Source organism: Balaenoptera ricei, chromosome 3 (genome assembly GCF_028023285.1).
Source record: "Balaenoptera ricei isolate mBalRic1 chromosome 3, mBalRic1.hap2, whole genome shotgun sequence".
NCBI classification, from domain to species: domain Eukaryota; kingdom Metazoa; phylum Chordata; class Mammalia; order Artiodactyla; family Balaenopteridae; genus Balaenoptera; species Balaenoptera ricei.
Window position 1 is genome coordinate 110,579,039 of NC_082641.1, and position 20,842 is coordinate 110,599,880.

General features: G+C 42.6%; 1 protein-coding gene across 9 annotated transcripts in view; it reads right to left on the minus strand.

Annotated features, from left to right (window-relative positions):
• Positions 1–9,815: 9,815 nt before the first annotated feature.
• LOC132362480 (prolyl 4-hydroxylase subunit alpha-2) overlaps positions 9,816–20,842 on the minus strand; it is a 38,199-nt gene continuing 27,172 nt past the window's right edge. For 5 of the 9 annotated variants that reach the window (XM_059917022.1, XM_059917027.1, XM_059917023.1 and 2 more), the window contains 6 exons: positions 20,297–20,350; positions 20,118–20,186; positions 19,683–19,748; positions 17,845–17,913; positions 17,356–17,452; positions 9,816–10,286 (listed from right to left, as the gene is read on the minus strand). In XM_059917022.1, coding sequence (XP_059773005.1) covers positions 10,216–10,286; positions 17,356–17,452; positions 17,845–17,913; positions 19,683–19,748; positions 20,118–20,186; positions 20,297–20,350 — 426 coding nt within the window. In that variant the 3' untranslated portion in view covers positions 9,816–10,215. Of the gene's footprint in view, positions 10,287–17,355; positions 17,453–17,844; positions 17,914–19,682; positions 19,749–19,796; positions 19,857–20,117; positions 20,187–20,296; positions 20,351–20,842 lie in introns of all 9 variants that reach the window. The other 4 variants (XM_059917028.1, XM_059917029.1, XM_059917030.1 and 1 more) reach the window with 4 other exon arrangements.

Below are 20,842 nucleotides of genomic sequence, written 5' to 3' on the forward strand. Positions count from 1 at the left end.
CAATGAATCAAGAAGACAGACAAGAGGACAGCTGTGATCCCATCAGAGGTTTTGGTTATGACTTCAGCGAGACCCAGTGGCTGCAAATTCATGAAGCAAGGGAAAGAAAGAGGCTGACTTTCCAGAGAAGAGAGTACTGTCAGGGACAAGAGACCACCTGGGGGTTTGCTTATCCCCCATATTATAAAAGCACTTTCAGAAACACACCGAAAATTTCCTTTAAAACACGAAGCTTCGGGTTTGCCAAATACCCGTGGCCTTTTCTTTCCACTTATTCTCTTAACCCCCAAACACTTCACACACAAAAAAATTTCCCCGACTTTAGAGGAATAAAAAAATCTTCACATAAGTTTAAAAAACCTCTTCAAAGTGGCCTCACCCTCGTAAATGATGTCCCAGACAGCGCTGGGCACTCCCCAGCCCTCCCTCAGGGCGCATACTCCACACCACCTGCGCTATGAGCGCCCCCTCACAGGGACACAGCCCCACAGGCCCACGCAGGACCAACCTGGCCCTGAGGGCCTGCTCCGACAGGACTGGCCTGAACAGACGGGCGGGCCAGAAGCCCTAAACCAGAGTGGCTACAGAGACTGCCTTATCCTCGAGGCCCGCAAGACCAGCTCTCACCGCCTCACCTCTGGGATCACGCGCCACACGCCCAAAGCCTTTCGGGAAACCCTTGGCCCCGCCCTCCCTGCAGACTGCCACCACAAGCCCCACCGCCTCCTTACCAAGGCTGTTCACAGGCCCGCCCCATCCGGGTACTTAGCTCCCTCCGGAAGGCCGCACTTCATCGCCACTTGAGGGAGGGCTGCAGATAGTCAAGCACTGTTTCGGGCGCTGGGGACAGAGAAGCGGGAAGACAAAACTCCTTCCCTTAGGGGGCTTCTATTCGAGTCGGGTTAAAACCTAATACACAAATAAGTTTGTCATTTAACGGTGGCGGTGTGTGCTATGAAGAAAGCAGAGCGGGGTGGCGGGGCGGGAGGGAAATGACGCAGATCTTCACAGAAGTCTTGAAAGGCCTGTCTGATGAGGTGCCTGAGAAGGTGGGACTTGGTCAGTCGGAAGGGAATGAGGACAGAAACTCTCTGACTCCCTGCGGGAAGAACATTCCAGGCAGAGGGACCAGCAAGCACAAAGGCCTGAGGAGGCCAGTGTGTTGGAGCGCAGGCATAGGGGAGGGAGGGTGGTGGGAACCGGAAGGTGCTCTCCGCCTTTGCCAGCCGCTCGCCCTCCGTGAGGGTGAGGGCGCGGGGGTCCCCCTACCTGGAAGGATTGGACGTGCCTACAGGCCGCTCAGCGTGACTCGAAGCCAGGCGACTGCCCCTACGAGCCCCAGTCACCTCTGCATAACCAGCGGTCAGGGTGACGAGGCGGCCTTGGTGGACCCAGAAACAGGCAGGCAGCTTTCTCGCCCATGTAAAATAATGATGATTAGGGTGGGAATGATTAGGGTGGGAAGATAATATACAGGATGTCCAGTTAAATTTGACGTTCGGATACGCAACGAATAATTTTTTAATACCTCTCATGCAAAATTATTCGTTGTTTATCTGAAATTAAAGTTTAAGGGGGTGCCCTGTATTTTTGTTTGTTAAATCTGGCAACCCTAATGTTGGAGTTCAGATGCTAAGTTTGGAAACTTAAGCACGGTGCTATGCCAAGCCATATTAGAGCCCGCGACAGAAGAAATCGCGTGCCCCTCATATACGTGTTTTTGTGTAGTTTAATTGTTAGTGTTCCCAACGTAGTAAATTAGTTGAAAATATTGCAAAATTGAGAAGATTGGTATATTAAAATTCACATTATTTTTAAGTATTTTATTTATACTAAAAATAAAAATTACTATGTTCTATTTTCCTGGTTTTAGTGGAGGCAAACTCGTCAGTAAAAATTTCAAAATTTACCTCTCTTGACCAAGTGCAATCTGAAGTCATCTTAAATTAGCTTCAGTTTACTGAAACTTCTTTTATAGGATGCCACTGTGACTGGTATTTAGAATAAAATTACCTAGACCACTTCCAAGTTTGTATAAGATTGCGCTAAGAAAAATTTGTGAATCAGTTTTAGAGGATCCAAACACAATGCTGATTTGATATTACAAATCATTGCTATTGTATGCTGCTTAAAACTACTTCAGGTGAAATGTCCATAGTATTTAAATTATCAGACTATTTAACAGGCTGCTTTTTGTAAATCAGATGTATTCATAGAAAATAACTTTTATCCAGGTAAAAATTCAGAATATCTGAAGACACTTCACTTGGTAAGTCCACATCTAGGATATCTATAATCTCTTTAATTTCTATTTGATAAACACTTTTTTTATAATAATTGATAGACTCATCCAATAATTTGGACATTCCCAGTTTCTTTTCGTTTTCAAATTCAGGAAGTATATTCATACCTCTTGCTAAAGTTTAACATTAATCAAACATACTTTCAGTTACTTGCTCTCATTTGTTATAAGTAAAGGGATAGGACTTCTATTAAGCATGCAGCTTTGTATATAGTCGTGATTTTTTAAAAACTTTTTCTTAGTTCAAAATATCATCCCAAACATATAAGTTGCATAAAAATTTGTAATCTATTTGCACAATGATGCTTTATGTTTCAGCATGTTGTATTTTGTCATTTGATGTCATTATCTTTTAACATTTGACAAACATCTTTAATTTGTATGAAGTGCCTTGCTTGCATTTGATCTTGATGCCCCTCAGGATTAGTATTTGTGTTTTAATGTAGTTTTTAGAACAGTCATAATATTCTAACTGCTCAATGAATTTTATATATATCTATCTATATCTATCAATATATCTATATCTTTACAGTACTAAAAAGGTTATATTTGAAGTCACTGAAAGCAGTCTTTTTGCACATTAAATTATGAGCTGTGGAGCAAGGCACAAATCTGGCATAATCATTTTTGGGGGAAATAATGGCTTATATACCCTATATACACACCTGCAATATTTGTTCCATTAACATAACTCTGGCCTCAAAGGTATTTTATTAAAAGTTTCATTTCATAAGATAGCTCATATCCCTTAATCTCTTCAATAAACTCAAAATTTCTTCTATTATAGTCTTTCTTTTTAATATTTATTTATTTATTTGGCTGCATCGGGTCTTAATTGTGGCACGCAGGATCATCGTTGTGGCATGCGGCATCTTTCGTTGCAGTACACAGGCTTCTCGCTAGTTGTGGCACACGGGCTCCAGAAGACGTGTGGGCTCAGTAGTTGCAGCGCACAGGCTCTCTAGTTGTGGTGCGTGGGCTCTAGAGTGTGTGGGCTTGGTTGCCCTGGGGCATGTGAGATCTTAGTTCCCCGACCAGGGATCGAACCTGCATCCCCTGCATTGGAAGTCAGATTCCTAACCACTGGACCACCAGGGAAGTCCCTGGTATGATATTCTTAATGCAAACATACTTAAAAATCTGACACACTTGTTCATGATGGGCTACATCTGATATACAAAAAGTAAGGGAAAGTATTTGGCCTCTTTTATTCCCAATAATGTTTCAGATCTAATATAATTTCCTAGCAGCATTATGTACCTCCCTGAAATTCATATGTTGAAGTCCTGACACCTGGTACCTTGAAATGCAACTGTATATGGAATTAGGGCCTTAAAGAGGTAATTAAGGTAAAATGAGGTCATATGGATGGGCCCTAATCCAATATAACTGGTGTCCTTATAAGAGGAGATTTGGACACAACACATTGAGGGGTGACCATGTGAAGACACAGTGAGAAAGTGACTATCTGCAAGCCAAGGAGAAAGGCCTCAGAAGAAACCAAACTTCCTGACACCTTCATCTTGGACTTCTAGCCTCCAGAACTGTGAGAAAATAAATTTGTTTTAAACCACCCAGTCTGTGATATTTTGTTTTGACAGCCCTAGCAAACTAATACACATTGTAAATTTGTTTTGAACTTTATTAGACAAATAAGGCACAGATTCCTTTTTATGATAGCTACATCAACATTATACTAACTATAAGTTCAATTAAATTAAGATACATACATAGTTTTTGGTTTTCCAACTTTTAAACTCAACTTATCCTGGATATTAAAAGTGTCCAGAGTATAACTAACTGACAGAAGTTGGAAGGTAAAAAGGCATGTGAAAGCTAATTTTATATGTTAACTTGGCTAGACTATGGTGACCAGTTGTTTGGTCAAACACTAGATCTTCAGCTCACATACTAAAATGTCAGAGATGTTACCTTAGGCTTACAGAACAAAAAAGATGTTTGTGTTACCAGGCAAAGAAGAAAGGACTATAACTATCAAAAAGTGACAAAGGGAGGAGGAAGATGTAATGTAGGATAGTGAATAAAGCTAGATGATCATCTCTCAAATTTCTTAAGTGGAAAAATCAAGAGACAGCACTTTGTAAATATTTGCTTTATAGTCAGAACAATCAAAGACAATTGAAAAAGTTCCTCTAACAAGGGGGACTAGAGGAGGACAGAGTAGGGTGGGAAAGCATTATTCATGGTAAGCTCTTCTGTTCCTTATTTTTTAAGCCATGTGCATGTATTTTAAACTGGCATAACAGAGGAAAAAAATGTCTATTTGTGCTTCAAGACCCAGATCTATTGTGGTGCCAACTCCCTCATTAAATGAGACCTCACTCTCCTGTGCTACTCAAGCACTAGGTTCTCTGTTATCAAACCTCTCAAACTTTACACATCTATTTATGAATCTCTTCCATTACCCAAAATTATTTAAAGATAAAGGGAGTATTTATCTTTGCTACCACGTCAAATCTTTAATAACTGTTGAATGAATAAAAATATAAATTACTTTTTTTAGGTCAAAGGCTTTGGGAAGCTGCCAGATGAGGGTCTGATTTCCAAGCCTTTCACTAACCAGCAATGAGACCTCATGTGACCTCAAATACATTATCTAACCTTTCTGACCTTCAGCTTCTTCTGTATCTGTTCTAAAGAGTTGTGAGTTTGAAATAACAGACTGCAACATTCCTAGCGCACTACCAAACGCACGCACACTGAAATGTTCCAACTCTTTGGTGCCATAGTGAACATGTTAATACTTAGCTAAGAAGGTTAATAAAGATTACTGAAAACAATGCCATATCTCTAAGGTTATCTTTCCAGGACCACACAGGGATTGACAGGAAGGCAACAACACATAACAGATTCCTTAATGGCTGATTCCATGCTTAATGCAGGAAATGTTTAAGATGAATGTGGAACATCTTATTATACCAGATAACAAAGGAAGATATCAAAGGCAAATGATATCTGTATTTCATTTCACATGAAAATTAATTTCAAAAACTCAAAAAGAGAATTCTACTCCTAGCTAAGATGGTATAGCTTATGGTAGATCAACTTTCATGTCAAAAACAACCATGAAAGCTGGATAAATCTCTTAAAAATCTGAAGACATCAACAGACTGCTGAAGCAAAAAGGGCTTGAGCATCAAGATCCTGGGGAAGGATGAATCTCAGGTGGGTGAGACAAAAGTCTGGCCTCTTTTATCCTTTGATCATTTACTGATTCTAGGCATAGCATAAGAGACTGAGGATCCAGATAAAGGACCCAAGCAACGGGCAACTGCTAAGAGACAGAGAAACCAGCAGAGGTCTTGGTGGTCTCAAAGGGCACTGAAAGACAAAAATAAGACTAATTGTTTTAGCATATTGAATAGGAGGGAGGGGTGTGGAACTTAGTAAACCATTCAGACTGTTTACCCATTAGGACATTTTCTGAAATCTGAAGCCATGCACAATGGAAGATTAAGAAGCTAAGCAGAAAACATCTGGGGAAAAAATGTATTTGGGGTGCAGTGTCTGGATACTGAGGATACAAGGATTACAAGTGTAGAACTGCCAGTGAGACAGATCCAGGGAACACTCTAGGCTGTCAACTAAAAAATCCCTGGTGGACTACATCCTGTAAGGGGGTATTGGGGCCCAGGGTAGGCCACCCCAAAACGCACCTCAATGGCATATTGATTATTTTGAATCAAAGTTACTTAAGAAATAGACATCACAAGGGGGACACTCTGACCCTCCTTTCTGTCTCCCTGAAAGCAGGAAATCTCTCATGTAAAAGGTGCCCTCCTTGCATCTGAAGGTAGAAGGACACCCTTATCTCCAGAGTTAGGGAATTCAGACTGAGGAGCCTGCATAAATCTTGTTACTTATTTAATTTACCACCCTAAGTCCAAATTCTGTTTAGATTTTTTATTAATTGAGCACCCAAAACTTAAGTTTCTTTGTCCTGCCAGTGCTTCACAACTTTATTGTTTCTTTGTCTAAAAGGTATAAAAGCTGCCTGCTTTGGCCACTTCTTAGATCCCATTTTTATGAGACCTCTGTATGCATGATTTAAAATGTTTTTTTCTCCTGTTAATCTGTCTTGTATCAATTTTATTATTATACCAGCCACAAGAACTCAAGAGGAGCAGAGGGGGAAATTTTCCCCTCCCTGACAGGGGATAACAAGGGTAAACCAGAGGTAGTGTCTGAAGAAAACTGCAACCCAGCCTTAATGAAGTCAGCCCAGGCCCTGACTGGATTAAGGTGATCAATCCTCACTCTGACTAGTAGGAGAGTGGTGTAGGAGGTTATCACCATCCAGAGCCTCTATAATTTGTCATACACAGTGTCCAGCATTCAATCAAAAATTATCAGGCATACCAACAGAATGGACCAAATGACCAGAAACCACAGGAAAAAAAAGACAATAGAAAGAGATACATACAAAATCTAAATCATGGAGTTATCAGACAAGAATTTTAAAATAACTGATTCATTAGTTAAAGAAAAACATGGAGAAAACAAAAGGTAAATTCCCCAGAGAATTAGAATCTATTAAAAAAATTGAAAAGACATTCTAGAACTGAAAAATAGATGAATGAATTAGAAGACAAATTAATAGAAAATAGTCTGAAGCACAAGGGGGAAAAAGAATGGAAGATATAGAAAAGGAGACATAATGAAACACAATGAAAATCCAGATTACTGGGACCCCAGCAAGAGAGGAGAGACAGAAAATGAGACAGAAACAATATTTGAATAATGTTTGAGAAACTTTCAGAACTGATCAAAGACATCAACCCACAAATTCCAGAAGCTCTGTAAATGCCAGGCCAGAAAATAAAAAGAGAAACTCACACTAGGTACATCATAGTAAAACTAGTGAAAACCAAAACAAAGAAAAATCTTAAAAATCAGATAGTAGGGAGAGAGTGTGGGGGAAATTACTTTCACAAGAGCAACAAAATGACAAGATCCCTGAATTTTCAACAGAACTAGTATAAGGACAGAAAAGAATGGAATTACATCTTTAAAGTGGTTAAAAAAGAAAAAAAAAACTCCTGGATACATTTAATAGAAATGAATTAGTATATAAGAAGACAGTTGTAAAAATTACCCCAAAACATACATAGATATTAAAAATATGAAAGACAGCTTAAGAGATAAGAATAGTCCAACATACTCTAATTTACATTTAACCAGAGTTCCAGAAGGAATGCAGAAAATATTGAAAGAGAAAAGGATTGAATAATTATCCCAAACTGATTAAAGATACTACTGCATAGATTCAAGAAGCCCAAAGAATCTCAAACAGGACCAAAAACAAACAAACAAACCCACCTAGCTTACCAGTAATTTTTGTTGTTTCTCAGCTCTAAACTCGTCTTTCTATACTCTGCTGTTATACTGGAGTTGCAATTCTATATTTCTCAGATTCCCTTACTAGCTGGCTTCCTATTAGGTTCTGATGGTGGAAGGCTCTAGAGGGAGATTGCATGGCAGTAGATGGGTAACAGTTGCCCTAGAGCTAGTGATTTTTTGCATGAGAGACAGTTTTATATATTAAGCCACTGATATTTAGGGATTATTTTATTACTCTAGCATTAGCCTAGCCTATCCTAATAAAATATGTAAAAAGAATCTTTTTAAGTAGACCCTTGCACCTCACATAAAAAATAAAACCTAGGTGTATTAAAGATACAAATGTAAAAGACATGACTATAATGATTTTAGAAAAGAATATAAGAAATATCTTCATAATCTTGGGATACAGAAGAATTTCTTTTTTTTTTTTTTTTTAATTTTTACGCTTTATTTATTTATTTTTGGCTGTGTTGGGTCTTCGTTTCTGTGCGACAGCTTTCTCTGGTTGTGGCGAGTGGGGGGCCACTCTTCATTGCCGTGCGCGGGCCTCTCACTGTCGCGGCCTCTCTTGTTGCGGAGCACAGGCTCCAAACGCGCAGGCTCAGTAGTTGTGGCTCACGGGCCTAGTTGCTCCGCGGCATGTGGGATCTTCCCAGACCAGGGCTCGAACCCGTGTCCCCTGCATTGGCAGGCAGATTCTCAACCACTGCGCCACCAGGGAAGCCCCAGAAGAATTTCTTAAACAAGACATAAAAACCATAAATCAAGAAGGAAAAGCTTGATAAATTTGACATAGAAATTAAGAACTTTTGTTCATCAAAAGACAGAACTAGGAGTGAAAAGACAAACTAGAAAAAAGATATTTGCAAAACATGTAACCAACAAAGAGCTTGTGTCCCTAATATATTAAAAATTCCTGTGAATTAGTAAGAAAGACTTTAACAAAGATGAAACCTAAAGACTAATGAACATACAAAAAGGTGTTCAATGTCATTAATAATCATGTTAAAATAGATAACACTATACACATAACAAGCTAGCTAAAATGCAAAAGTATGATAATACCAGATATTGGAGAAGGCTGGGATAACAAGAACCCTTATTTACTCCTGGTGACAATGTGCATAACCACTCTGGAATACATTATATGGTAAAGTTGAAGACACACTTATTCAGACTCAGCATTTCCACTTCTAGAAATATATTCTCCAGAAATGTGTTTATTTGTACCAGAAATCACGTATAAAAATGCAACGGCAGCCTTATTCATAATATAAAAGACTGAAACCAACTCAAATGTCTATCAACAGTATATCAGCTATAATATGGTGCTGTCCTACCAAATACACTAACAGAACTGAACTACACGAGTTAACATAAACTACAGCTGCACAGTAACATGAATGAATCCTAGAAACAACTGTCAAATAAATGAAGCCAAACACCCCCCAAAATATACTGATTCCATTACAAAAAGTTCAAAATAAGGGAAAACAAAATTTTTGTTTATTTTTTATTACTATTTATTTAGTAATAAAACGTTTATTTTTAAATAAATTTTATCTAAAATAAAATTTTTATTTATTATTTTTTATTACTATTTATTTAGGGATATAGACACATATAGTAAAACTACAAAGAAAAGCAAAGGCATGACTACCACAAATCACTAGACAATGGTTACCACCGAGGTACTGGGGGAAGGTCAGAAATGTGATCATGGAGGGACTCACAGGAGGTCCTGAGGTGTAAATTTCAAAATAATCTCTTCTCTAACCCAGGTGATGGTGACATGGGTGCTCGTGCTCACCTTCATATTCTTTAAACTGTACATCTATGTATCACAAACAATTCTGTGTGTATATCTCAAAATTTTAAAGTTAGAAATTTCAAATTATAACAGCATCACAATCATGGACATATATGATCTCTATGTTCTCTGAGATGCAAGGAGGGACTGTCTCCCTTACTTTGCAGAAAGGACACTGAAGCTTAGAGAAAAAATAAGTGTTGAAACCTGGTCTAGAACCTAACATCAGGGTTTGCCACTCAAGTATTCATTACCTAGATTCTGCCTGTACAGAGAAGATGCATAGGAAATGATGAACTTGATAAAAGCTCCCCGTCTTAAAAAAATACTCCAAATAAGGCTCTTTAAGGCTTCTGGCAGGGACATTTTATTTTTTGGTTAAAGCCACATTAATAGAAATTCCATAAAAACAAGCATGTAAACAAGGTATCAGAACTTTGGTTCACTGAAACATCTCACACCTAAAGCATCTGAGGTACAAAAGCACCTTGCTAGGTGCTAGACCACCTGACTCTGCTCCAACCCTACCCTTGCGGCCAGAGATAGCTGACTGGTGAGGCTGGGACCCAGGTCACCCAAGTCACCCAGGACCTTCCCCAGGACCTTCTCTGCTCCAGACAAACATTCACGCCTCCAAAGACCTGCCTGACAAGGGCTGGAAGGTAGAGGGGGTCTGTCACGTTGAACTTGAAGACAACATGGGCTGTGGGGCCAGGGAGGTGAAGGGAAGAAAAGGATGTCAGTCAACTTCTGTTGATCCACATGGCCTCAAGAACTCCTGTCCTCGTTCATGGAACCACTTATTGGAGACTGTGAACAGATAGAAAGTATGTTACAATCCTGTTGGTTCAGCAGCCAAAATTAATGATTCCTTCTTGATGACTCCTACACTGGGCTGGGGAATCAGACATGAGTAAGATTTGGTTTCGGGTATCAAGTTGCTTATGAGCTGGTGAGGAAGAGAGATAATTGTACAAAACTCTGTCAGTGACACAAGATATATGTGTGTAGGTTGCCATGGAAACAGAGCCAAAGGGCATCTAACCATGTGGGGGAAGAGGAAACTCCAGGGCTGGGACATAGAGCTGAATAGGAGTTATCCAGTGAAGAAGATGGACAGAACAGGTGGTTCCTATACCAAGGGGGTCTAGGAAGTGGGAACAGGATGAGAAAGACATCAAGGCATGATCCACGCTGGTATGTGTCAAGGACCCCAACAAGCTTGATATTACTGGGATGTGGTGGGTGGGAACTCAGAGGTAAGAGACGAGGAAGCCTGTCAGGATTGTGGAGAGCCTGGATGTCAACCTCAGGAGCTCTGGGCCAGCAGATCAATCTTGTGTTCTGTGGGTAGCAGAGAAGCAGAGCTGATGCTAGCACTATCACCTAAAGTTGTGTCTTAAATGCTCACAAACCACAATTTCACTTCTCAACATAGACTCTTTCATAATGAATGAAAAAACAAATTGCTTTTAATGTACTAATCAAGTCATAGTACTTTTAAAATACAATTTATAATAACTAATTTTTGTAAGTAATACACGTACTTAGTTGAAAAAATCAAATTGTTCTACAAGGCTTATAATGATAAATAGCAATCTCCTACCTACCCCTTCCCAACACCAATCCCCACTTCCTCTAACATTCAACTCTTTTGTTTCTTCTGATATTTATCCTCATTTTTCTAAAACATAATGTTATTTCTTGACTTGCAACTTTAGATCTTATATGTTGATAGTCTACCATGGAAGATGGAGATATGGAATTTTTTACACCACTCTTAAAATACATAGATCCCCCTCCCATCCCCCAATATAGTTAAATCACAAGTTCTAGTTAACTTAATATTCAGTACTTACATTATTATGTCATGTAAATATTACTCACACTTGAGCTACCGAATAGATGATACAGCTCACCCTTGAACAACACGTTTGAACTGCGTGAGTCCACTTATATGCGGATTTTTTCCAGTAGTAAATACTACAGTACTACATGATCTGCACTTGGCTGAACTTGCAAATGCAGAACCTTGAACATGGAGAAACCGTGCATATGGAGGGCCAACTATAAATTAGACACGGATTTTCAGCTGTGCAGAGGGTCACCACTCCTAACCCCTGCTTTGTTTTTTTTTTGGTTTTTTTTTTAAACATCTTTATTGGAGTATGACTGCTTTACAATGGTGTGTTAGTTTCTGCTTTATAACAAAGTGAATCAGCTATACATATACGCATATCCCCATATCTCTTCCCTTTTGCATCTCCCTCCCTCCCACCCTCCCTATCCCACCCCCTAGGTGGTCACAAAGCACCAAGCTGATCTCCCTGTGCTATGTGGCTGCTTCCCACCAGCTATTGGTTTTACATTTGGTAGTGTATATATGTCCATGCCACTCTCTCACTTTGTCCCAGCTTACCATTCCCCCTCCCCGTGGTCTCAAGGTCCATTCTCCAGTAGGTCTGCATCTTTATTGCCATCCTGCCCCTAGGTCCCTCATGACCACTTTCTTTTTTTTTTTTTTTAAGATACCATATATATGTTAGCATACATTATTTGTTTTTCTCTTTCTGATTTATTTCACTCTGTATGACAGACTCTGGGTCCATCCACCTCACTACAAATAACTCAATTTCGTTTCTTTTTATGGCTGAGTAATATTCCATTGTATATATGTGCCACATCCTCTTTATCCATTCATCTGTCGATGGACACTTAGGTTGCTTCCATGTCCTGGCTATTGTAAGTAGAGCTGCAATGAACATTGTGATACATGACTCTTTTTGAATTATGGTTTTCTCGGGGTATATGCCCAGTAGTGGGATTGCTGGGTCGTATGGTAGTTCTATTTTTACTTTTTTAAGGAACCTCCACACTGTTCTCCATAGTGGCTGTATCAATTTACATTCCCACCAACAGTGCAAGAGGGTTCCCTTTTCTCCACACCCTCTCCAGCATTTATTGTTTGTAGATTTTTTGATGATGGCCATTCTGACTGGTATGACATGATATCTCATTGTAGTTTTGATTTCCATTTCTCTAATGATTAATGATGTTGAGCATTCTTTCATGTGTTTGTTGGCAATCTGTATATCTTCTTTGGAGAAATGTCTATTTAGGTCTTCTGCCCATTTATGGATTGGGTTGTTCGTTTTGATATTGAGCTGCTTGTAAATTTTGGAGATTAATCCTTTGTCAGTTGCTTCATTTGCAAATATTTTCTCCCATGCTGAGGGTTGTGTTTTCATCTTGTTTATGGTTTCCTTTGCTGTGCAAAAGCTTTTAAGTTTCACTAGGTCTCATTTATTTTTGTTTTTATTTCCATTTCTCTAGGAGCTGGGTCGAAAAGGATCTTGCTGTGATTTATGTAAAGGAGTGTTCTTCCTATGTTTTCCTCTAAGAGTTTGATGGTATCTGGCCTTACATTTAGGTCTTTAATCCATTTTAGTTTATTTTTGTGTATGGTGTTAGGAAGTGTTCTAATTTCATTCTTTTACATGTAGCTGTCCAGTTTTCCCAGCACCACTTATTGAAGAGGCTGTCTTTTCTCCGTTGTATATTCTTGCCTCCTTTATCAAAAATAAGGTGACCATATGTGCGTAGGTTTATTTCTGGGCTTTCTATCCTGCTCCATTGATCTATATTCCTGTTTTTGTGCCAGTACCATACTGTCTTGATTACTGTAGCTTTGTAGTATAGTCTGAAGTCAGGGAGCCTGATTCCTCCAGCTCCGTTTTTCTTTCTCAAGATTGCTTTGGCTATTCGGGGTCTTTTGTGTTTCCATACAAGTTGTGAAATTTTTTGTTCTAGTTCTGTGAAAAATGCCAGTGGTAGTTTGATAGGGATTGCATTGAATACTTAGATTGCTTTTGGTAGTATAGTCATTTTCACAATGTTGATTCTTCCATTCCAAGCACATGGTATATATCTCCATCTATTTGTATCACCTTTAATTCTTTCATCAGTGTCTTACAGTTTTCTGCATACAGTCTGTATGTGTCTCTAGGTCTGAAGTGGGTCTCCTGTAGACAGCATATATATGGGTCTTGTTTTTGTATCCATTCAGCCAGTCTATGTCTTTTGGTTGGGGCATTTAATCCATTTACATTTAAGGTAATTATCGATATGTACGTTCCTATTACTATTTTCTTAATTGTTTTGGGTTTGTTATTGTAGGTCTTTTCCTTCTCTTGTGTTTCCCACCTAGAGAAGTTCCTTTAGCATTTGTTGTAAAGCTGGTTTGGTGGTGCTGAATTCTCTTAGCTTTTGCTTGTCTGTAAAGGTTTTAATTTCTCCGTCAAATCTGATGAGATCTTTGCTGGGTAATCTTGGTCGTAGGTTTTTCCCTTTCATCACTTTAAATATGTCCTGCCACTCCCTTCTGGCTTGCAGAGTTTCTGCTGAAATATCAGCTGTTAACCTTATGGGGATTCCCTTGTATGTTATTTGTTGTTTTTCCCTTGCTGCTTTTAATATTTTTTCTTTGTATTTAATTTTTGATAGTTTGATTAATATGTGTCTTGGTGTGTTTCTTCTTGGATTTATCCTATATGGGACTCTCTGTGCTTCCTGGACTTGATTAACTATTTCCTTTCCCATATTAGGGAAGTTTTCAACTATAATCTCTTCAAATATTTTCTCAGTCCCTTTCTTTTTCTCTTCTTCTTCTGGGACCCCTATAATTCGAATGTCGGTGCATTTAATGTTGTCTCAGAGGTCTCAGAGGTCTCTGAGACTGTCCTCAATTCTTTTCATTCTTATTTTTTATTCTGCTCTGCAGTAGTTATTTCCACTATTTTATCTTCCAGGTCACTTATCCGTTCTTCTGCCTCAGTTATTCTACTATTGATTCGTCCTAGAGAGTTTTTAATTTCATTTCTTGTGTTGTTCATCGTTTGTTTGCTCTTTAGTTCTTCTAGGTCCTTGTTAAACGTTTCTTGTACTTTCTACATTCTATTTCCAAGATTTTGGGTCATCTTTACTATCATTAGTCTGAATTCTTTTTCAGGTAGACTGCCTATTTCCTCTTCATTTGTTTGGTCTGTTGGGTTTTTACCTTGCTCCTTCATCTGCTGTGTGTTTCTCTGTCTTCTCATTTTGCTTAACTTACTGTGTTTGGGGTCTCCTTTTCGCAGGCTGTAGGTTCGTAGTTCCTGTTGTTTTTGGTGTCTGCCCCCAGCGGCTAAGGTTGGTTCAGTGGGTTGTGTAGGCTTCCTGGTGGAGAGGACTAGTGCCTATGTTCTGGTGGATGAGGCTGGATCTTGTCTTTCTGGTGGGCAGGTCCACATCTGGTGGTGTGTTTTGCGGTGTCTGTGACTTTATTATGATTTTAGGCAGCATCTCTGCTAATGGGTGGGGTTGTGTTCCTGTCTTGCTGGTTGTTTGGCATAGGGTGTCCAGCACTGGAGCCTGCTGGTCGTTTAGTGGAGCTGGGTCTTGGTGTTGAGATGGAGATTTCTGGGAGATTTTCACCGTTTGATATTACATGGAGCTGGGAGGTCACTGGTGGACCAATGTCCTGAACTCAGTTCTCCCACCTCAGAGGCACAGGCCTGATGCCTGGCCAGAGCACGAAGACACTGTCATCCACACGGCTCAGAATAAAGGGGAAAAAAAAAGAAAGAAAGAAAATAATAATAATAATAAAACAGAATAAAGTTATTAAAATAAAAAATAATTATTAAAATATTTTTAAAATTTAAAAAGTAATAAAAAAGAAAGAAAGAAGAGAGCAACCAAACCAAAAAACAAATCCACCAATGATAACAAGCACTAAAAACTATACTAAAAAAAAAACCAAAAACCAACAGACAGAATCCTAGGACAAATGGTAAAAGCAAAGCTATACAGACAAAATCACACACAGAAGCATACACATACACACTCACAAAAAGAGAAAAAGGAAAAATATATATATATCGTTGCTCCCAAAGTCCACCGCCTCAATTTGGGATGATTCGTTGTCTATTCAGGTATTCCACAGATGCAGGGTACATCAAGTTGATTGTGCAGATTTAATCCACTGCTCCTGAGGCTGCTGGGAGAGATTTCCCTTTCTCTTCATTGTTCGCACAGCTCCTGGGGTTCAGCTTTGGATTGGGCGCTGCCTTTGCGTGTAGGTCGCCTGAGGGCATCTGTTCCCCATTCAGACAGGATGGGGTTAACATAGCAGCTGATTAGGGGGCTCTGGCTCACCCAGGCCAGGGGGAGGGAAGGGTACGGAATGCGGGGCGAGCCTGTGGTGGCAGAAGCCAGCGTGACGTTGCACAAGCATGAGGCATGCTGTGTGTTCTCCCGGGGAAGATGTCCCTGGAGCACGGGACCCTGGCAGTGGCGGGCTGCACAGGCTCCCGGGAGGGGAGTGTGGATAGTGACCTGTGCTTGCACACAGGCTTCTTGGTGGCTGCAGTAGCAGCCTTAGCGTCCCATGCCCGTCTCTGGGGTCCACACTGATAGCCGCAGCTCGCGCCCGTCTCTGGAGCTCCTTTAAGCAGCGCTCTTAATCCCCTCTCCTCGCCCACCGCTAAAGAGGCAAGAAAAAGTCTCTTGCCTCTTCGGCAGCTCCAGACCTTTTCCCGGATTCCCTCTCGGCTAGCTGTGGCGCACTAACCCCCTTCAGGCTGTGTTCACGCAGCCAACCCCAGTCCTCTCCCTGGGGTCTGACCCCCGAAGCCCGAGCCTCAGCTCCCAACCCCCACCCCCCGGCAGGTAAGCAGACATGTCTCTTGGGCTGGTGAGTGCTGGCCGGCATCGATCCTCTGTGCGGGAATCTCTCTGCTTTGCCCTCCGCACCCCTGTTGCTGCGCTCTCCTCCATGGCTCCGAAGCTTCCCCCCTCCACCACCCACGAAGGGCCTTCCTACTGTGTGGAAACCTTTCCTCCTTCCCAGCTCCCTCCCACTGGTGCAGGTCCCGTCCGTCTTCTTTTGTCTCTGTTTTTTCTTTTTTCTTTTGCCCTACCCAGGTACGTGGGGAGTTTCTTGCGTTTTGGGAGGTATGAGTTCTTCTGCCAGCGTTCAGTAGGTGTTCTGTAGGGGTTGTTCCACATGTAGATGTATTTCTGATGTATTTGTGGGGAGGAAGGTAATCTCCACATCTTACTCTTCCACCATCTTGAAGTTCCTCCTCTGCTTTGTTCAAGGGTCAACTGTACTTATATTTGCTTTCTTGTACAACTTTTTTCTTTTCTCATTTACTTTTTCATTTGCTTAATTTTCTCTGAACCTATCACTCTCTATCCCCATAACTCTCCAAGAGGGCTATAAAATCATCTCTTTGTGATCATTTCCTGTCACATCCTGCTTCAAGCCTCTCCATGACTCACCACAGCTGCTTCCAGAACAAAGCTCAACTTTTAGCCTCCACAGTTTGGTCCCAGCCTTGAGTCTCATCTCTTGGCCCCTGTGCCACAGGCCTCCCCTTGTGCAGAAGACAAAGGCAGGCAGCCCCCACACCTATGATGCTGGTTTTAGCCTGTGCCTTGTTCCACGTGGGTTTTGCTTGCCTGGGACACCCTCTCCTCTCTGTTTCCAGTTCTCCCCCACTGCAACCTCAGAACCCTTGCCAGAGTCCACTTTTCTGGGGAGCCATCCTGGACCTACGATGCTTATGTAGCTATTCTTCCTTGGGGCTTCCTTAGCTCTCTAGGCATCTCTGAGAGTGTTCCCAACCAGCTGTCTTGGCACATAACCAGCTGAGTGGACAGCAACATGGCTGGGTGGGACTACCAGTTAGCAAGAAGAAACTAAAACGAAAAACAAAATCTCAAAAAGGGAGACAGTCTTGGCTTTGTGAAAATCTAGCAGCAATTGTCTCCCAGCTCAGAGTCTCAGGCTGACCACTAGAGCCCAGAGGCCAACACCACACCTTAAGCCACTCACCCCACTTGCAGCCCACAAGCACGGGGCAGGCAGCATGTCTCGTTCGGTAGTCACCTTCCCCACTCCGCAGGAGGTTGTACCAGAATACAGCCGTGCCCTGGAAAGAGAAGGCCTGTCATACAACACCTTTAGATACTGGGCTCAAGGATCTGACCCCGAGTACCAAAGAGCCCTCCCTAAGCAGAAACACCCTCACCTTCCCATGTCCAGGGGCACAGGGCTTTGGGACTCCAGTGTAGAGAAGCTCCCCAAAAAGCATCTACCCTTCACGGTAGCGTGGATGTTTGGAATCCCACCTGGCCCTGAAGGGACTTCCCTCTCCATCCCATCTCCCCAGATGGAAGCTGAGACCACAGGTCAGGGTTCAGGCAGGAAGGGGCTAAGGCCCCTCAAAGGGATAGTCAAGCAGGCCACAGAATGGGACTAGGAGACATGGATGAGGTCTGAGTCCTGCACTTCAACTTTTGACCCACAAGAACCAGAACTTACCTTCTTAGGCCAAAGTGCAGCCCCCAGATCAGGAAAGACAGTGGCACCACCAGCTTCCACATCACTCATCTGGGAATACAAGGATAGAGCTTGGCCCTTCTACTCAATGCTCTCAGAGCAACTGAGCCACCAAGGACATGACAAAGTATGCAGATCGCCCTCCTCTGAGCATGAGCAACTCCACCACCAGCCTTTTGGCCAAGAAAGGCTCTTCCCACACCATGCCCCTCCCTAAACCCTGCTTAATCTGTGTGGTTCATCAGGACAGTCTCCATGCCATGGAGGGATGTAGGCCTGCAGGATACCCATATCCTGGCTGCCCTCAAGTGGGAAAAATCTGAGTCTGTACTGGGAAAATGCCTGACTGACCCCCACCCCCTTTATCCTCATCCAGGCCGGCCGTTGCCTAAGCCACTGTGCCCTGTGAGCTGCCCTGACCAGGAGCTCCCTGCAGCTTCTAACACCATCTATGGTCCCAACTATGGATTCTGTTTCTCTGGCTTGAGTAACGTGCAGCTCTAGTCAGACCCTCACCTTCCCAGAACAGCTACCTTCCCCAGGGCCAGCTAGGGCACTGTGTCTCCAGAGGGCCTGCTTTCTCCCACAGTAAAACCTCAAACTAAATGGAACACAATATCCACAGTAGCAAGGCTGCACTCATGCCCACAGAGCGTGCCTCAGCTCATGCCCAAAGCACCACTACTTTCTCGTCTGTCTCTTACTTCAAGTTTTTTGCCTGTAATGTAATCAAACGTGGAGCTAAAATATTTCCACAGGACACATACCAGACAGACTGAAAGGCACCCAACAGACGTATGGTAAATGAATAAGATGAAAACCCCTGATCGCTTCCCACCAGAGTGGGGATCAAATCCAGGCTCTTTTCTAGAACCTGAAGGTCCTGGCAGTCTCACCAGCCTCTCCCTCTAGCCACCCCAGATTAATGCACTATCTCTGAGACACACAACCCTTTTTCTCTTTTTCCAACATCCCAATCTCCTTCCCTCTTCCAGGTCTTCACACATTCTCTTCTCTACCAGAAATCATGTTCCACCAACTAATTTCCACTCAATCTTCAAGTCTTAGCGGACATGTTACTTCCCAAGGTAGGCCTTCTCTGAACCCCAACGCTGCACTACTTCTTCAAAGCACTTATCACTATGGTAACTAAACAATTACCTCTCCTATGTTTAAAAGTAAGTCTTTCATATTAGGACCGTAAGCCCAAGAGAGACCACACATGCTGTCCTGCTCACCAGCATGTTCACGGCAGTCCCCAGCACATAAGAACCACACGATAAAAACTTAAATGAGACACCAAAGGGAAAAGTGCACACAGGCTTCTGTCTCTAAGTTACTTGACAGCTTCTATGCCTCTCTAGACCTGGCTCTCTCAGCAGAGGGGAGAGGAAACTCTTCCTTGTGTGAGAGGTAAACCCAAGAGCCTGTGGCTGGAGTACAGGCAGCAGGTGGCAGGCAGGCAGGCAGGCCACTGAGCTCTGGGGAAACGAAGGCGGCTTCATCTAAGAGCACTTCCAGGCTACCTCCTCACTCTGCTGCCAAGCAGGGAACCCTCCAGGACACCCATCCCAAAAGTCCAGACTAGCTCTGGGCCATCAAATAGGAGCCAGGTATATAAAAGTCACAGGGGTTGGGGGAAGCACACAAATGGGAACAAAGGGCAACTCTCTATTCCAGCCAAGAAGGGCGCTGAGGGCCAGAAGGGCCCCGCCATCAAGCAACAGCTGGTGTTATCAGCTCTGACAGGAGTGAATATAAGAGAGCACTCTGGACCCAGGCTCCCCTTAAGGCCCATACGCTGCACGCGTCATACTCACGTAGTTTAAGAACGTGGCCACACGATTCCCCGTCCCTAAACGCTTGAAAGCATCTTGCTCATCCTTCTATAAAATTAAGTGAGAGTAAACAGTGGGCCTGTACCCAATACTTACATAGTTAAGAAACGTCGCTAACCTATTTCCCTCCGTTTTGAGGCCGCTGTCAAAAGGTCGCTGCAATAGACAACAACTTTCACCCGAGTTTGCAACTGACTTCACCCGCCACCCACAGGACTGGGGCCAAAAAGGTCAAGGGAAGGTACTAAGTGTGTATTCCATATATTGGCCTGGACCAGGAGCCAAGGCTGCAAAGGAAACCCTGGCCAGGCATGGGGGAGGGGGGTAGGAACAGCTTTCACAGAAACCTAGTGAGGTCCTCTGCTTTAGAGTCAGGGCAAAGAACGGCAGGCTTGGGCCAGGGGGACCACTCCTGACCTCACAGGGGAAACAGTCGGGCTGCACTTGGCTCTGGACTTGGGCTTCTCCAGCAACAAAGAGGGGGCCCTGGTGAGGCAGGGGGGCCTGATGTGAAGGCCACAGTGCTCCTGAAAGCTCCAGCCTTCTCAAACCAGCTACAGCAGAGCCCTTGAAAGCACCTGTGATTTGGGCCTTACCCTAGAGAAGTCAAAGTGTGGCTCATACTGTCCTCCCATTCCATAATTAGCAACCTGGTGGGAAATAACAGCATTGGACTTTGTTAGCAGCATGAACCACCCTGAAGCAGCCCATTTCCCTAGGTAACAACCAGAACCCCCAAGAGCAGCCTCTCTAAGGAGGGTAACTATCCCCTCCCAGTATGGGCAGAACAAATGCTGCAAACAGGTCTACAGCTGTGTCCAAGAGGAAGGGTGCAGCACAAAAGGGTTTCCCAAAAAGGAAAAGATGGGCAAGCTGCAGATGGCCACTGTGGAGGAGCTCCAGCACTTCAGGGACACTTGGACAGCAGCAGAGCGAGCCCTCCTTGAGGCAGGCCCCGGCCTGGGCCCTGATTATTTGGAAGATAATGAGATGGTAATCCAGAAGAATGCCAACAACAAATTCAGGATTGGGGTTTTTTTTAATGCTAGTTTGGAAGCTACTCAGTGCCTGGCAGTGCTCCTGCCACCTCTGTCACCATGCCCCAGAAGCTCTTCTTGGTCAGGCTGAATAGGACAAACAAA